The following is a 2,443-nucleotide window of genomic DNA, read 5'->3' as shown; positions in this document are numbered from 1 at the left end:
GACCATCCAAAAAGGTTTCACGGAAGAGGTGCCATTGGTCTTGAGGGCTGAATTCATCAGGCTGAGAAGGGGAAAGACTAGGACAGGCAGGAAGGAATGTGTAGATGGCTTGGAGGTGAGAAAGTGAGCTTGTGCTGAAGATTAAGAAGATTGGTCCATCTTGCAATAGAAACCCCAGGTAAGGCATTCTCTTAGCCTCTACTAGCTGCAGGACTGGACTGAGCAATCCTGTCTGAGCCCTGCCAGGCAGACACTAGCTGAACTCCGAGGACACAGAGCTGCAGAGGCCCTCCGCCAGTAAAACCCAGGTCAGGGAGGTTGAGCAACTCGCTCAGCATCTCACAGCAGATCAGTGCTGAAGTATGAGCCTGCATCAGGGTATGATAAACCTCCTTCCACCTCCCCAAGCCGCCTCCCTATGACCCCCTGCCCTGCAATCTCCAGTATCTTAGGCAAAGTTGGCTGGGGCTGGGCGTGAGTGTGAGAAGCAGAGTTATTTCAGGCCTCTGGAGGGCTGGGTGCTGTTCTGGAGTCCAGCCAGGGGGTGGGGGCGACTGTAGGCGGGTGCTGTAGTATAAGGTGGGGGTGCGCTGTGCCCGCCTTCTTGTCAGGCAGTAATTACTCAGACTGCTGAGTAACTCTGGCAGGGAGACCCCCACGGACAGATGGAGGTGTTCTCGGCCTAAGTTGAATGACGGCCCCCAGTGTCCTGCACAGCAGGGTCTTCAGGCACAGGCTTGTTTGCTAAAGGGGGCCACACAATTCATTCAGGCCAGAGGCTGTGGGGTGGTGCTATAAGAGGATGGGGGCCTTCTATTACCAGTGGGCCCCACTTCTGCTGAGGGAAAGGTCCTAAGGGGTGCGGGGCCGGCTAGGGAAAGGCCATCACTCTGTACTGAAGCGGGTCTTTCCCTCTTGGGACTCTCAGCTGCATCCAGAGCTAAAGCTGCCCACAGACTGGGCCTTCGTGTCCTGAATGTGGAGGGGCTGGACTCAAGTGGACCCCGGAATTGAGATCTTCCACACTGGGGGTCTGGAGAACCTGAGGGATTGAGAAAGCGCAGGCTGGACTCTCATCACACTGATGGGTTGTTCCTTGGGCCACATTCCTGTCCAAAGGTGTGACTGTCCTAAGAGCATTCTTTGGGGGTCTGAGGGGCAGAGCACTGACCCCTTCTGGTCTGCCCCCCGGCTGCTCATTCCCAGCCTGCCCAGCCAGCCCTCCTCTGTGGGCAGTGTCCCAGGCAGGACCTGTCCCTGGTTTCTTGTTTTTCACTTCTCTCTGCACCTTAATTAGGAGTTTCCAAGCAGGGAGGGCCTCCAGGGGAGCCTGAGGCCACAGAGCTGCCTTAAAGGGCCAGCTGTGTTCACCCAGAGCAGAGAGGAAGATGGTGCCAGAGGGCTGGGTGGGCAAAAGGCCCTGGGGGTGACTGCTCTGTGGGGCAGACCTTGCTGAAAGCCAGTCCTGCAGGCAGTCGGCTCTTCCAAAGGTCAAGGCTGTCCCACTGGCCACTTTGCCTTCTCTTTGGGATTCCAGGAGCTTATAGGCCGGCTACCTAGGCCAGAGGAGCAGCCAAGGGGGGTAAACGTTGGCCAGAATCCCGAAGGTTTAGGCAGTCGAGTCCTTGGACTTCCCTTTTCTCCCAGGAAAGACTCAGGCTGGAGTCCTTCCCCTGGTAGCAGTTTTTCACAGTGAACCTTCCACATTGTCGGTTCTAGAGGTGTAAGGGCATCCCAGCACTCCGGAAATCGGCCTCAAGACTCAATTTGGCACTGGCTCAGTGGGCGCTGAGCTCTGTCCTGTAGGGACAATGGGATCCTCTGAGGCAGAGAATGCGGCCCCGCCCATAGGTGTCCAGGGCTTATCAGGAGGACAGATAGGGGAGCTGAAGGAAGACCCGGCGGTGCTTCCATTTACAAGACTGCGTCCCCCGAACTAGGGCAGGGAGTCTTTACATAGGAGGGCACTTGTCCAGGAGAGCCAGGTTCAGGCTGCTCACAAGGGGAGGAGGGGACAGGGTCGCCGGGAGAACGGAACCACAGTGGTCGACGACCACTAGGGGCTCCCAAGAGTCCCGACCTTCCCGGCTGAGACAAGTGGCCCACTCTGGCCCCGCCCCTATCTTTCTCCTTCACGGTCCCCGCCCCGCAAATCCCCGCCCCTCTCTGGCCGATCGGCGATCTATCGCACTGTCTGCGCTCTCTGCATTCTTCTAGCGCTGTCTTTTTGGTCCCAACGTGGGTCCGCTGGCGATGGCGGCGCTGGTGGCGGCCGAGTCCGCAGAGTCTTGCAGCCGAAACGGCCCGGGCAGAGGTGGGTGCTAGGACGCTGCGGCCTCCGGACCTCGCATCTCGGGGTAGGGCCCCTGAGTCAGGGACAGGACCAGCCCACTTTAACGGCGGCGGTGCCGGTCTCCGCCAGCATCGGAAGGGCTCGTAGTCG

The 2,443-nt window shown here is 58.7% G+C and overlaps 1 protein-coding gene across 1 annotated transcript in view; it reads left to right on the top strand.

Annotated features, from left to right (window-relative positions):
- The first annotated feature begins 2,207 nt into the window (after positions 1-2,207).
- DPH1 (diphthamide biosynthesis 1) overlaps positions 2,208-2,443 on the top strand; it is a 9,564-nt gene continuing 9,328 nt past the window's right edge. Inside the window, exon 1 of the mRNA XM_010861324.1 lies at positions 2,208-2,314. Coding sequence (XP_010859626.1) covers positions 2,254-2,314 — 61 coding nt within the window. The 5' untranslated portion in view covers positions 2,208-2,253. The remainder of the gene's footprint in view (positions 2,315-2,443) is intronic.

This window comes from Bison bison, unplaced genomic scaffold (genome assembly GCF_000754665.1).
Source record: "Bison bison bison isolate TAMUID 2011002044 unplaced genomic scaffold, Bison_UMD1.0 scf7180017864472, whole genome shotgun sequence".
In the NCBI taxonomy this organism is placed as follows: Eukaryota; Metazoa; Chordata; class Mammalia; order Artiodactyla; family Bovidae; genus Bison; species Bison bison.
The sequence above is the reverse complement of the archived record's forward strand: the minus strand, read 5'-3'. Positions and strand labels throughout refer to the sequence as shown.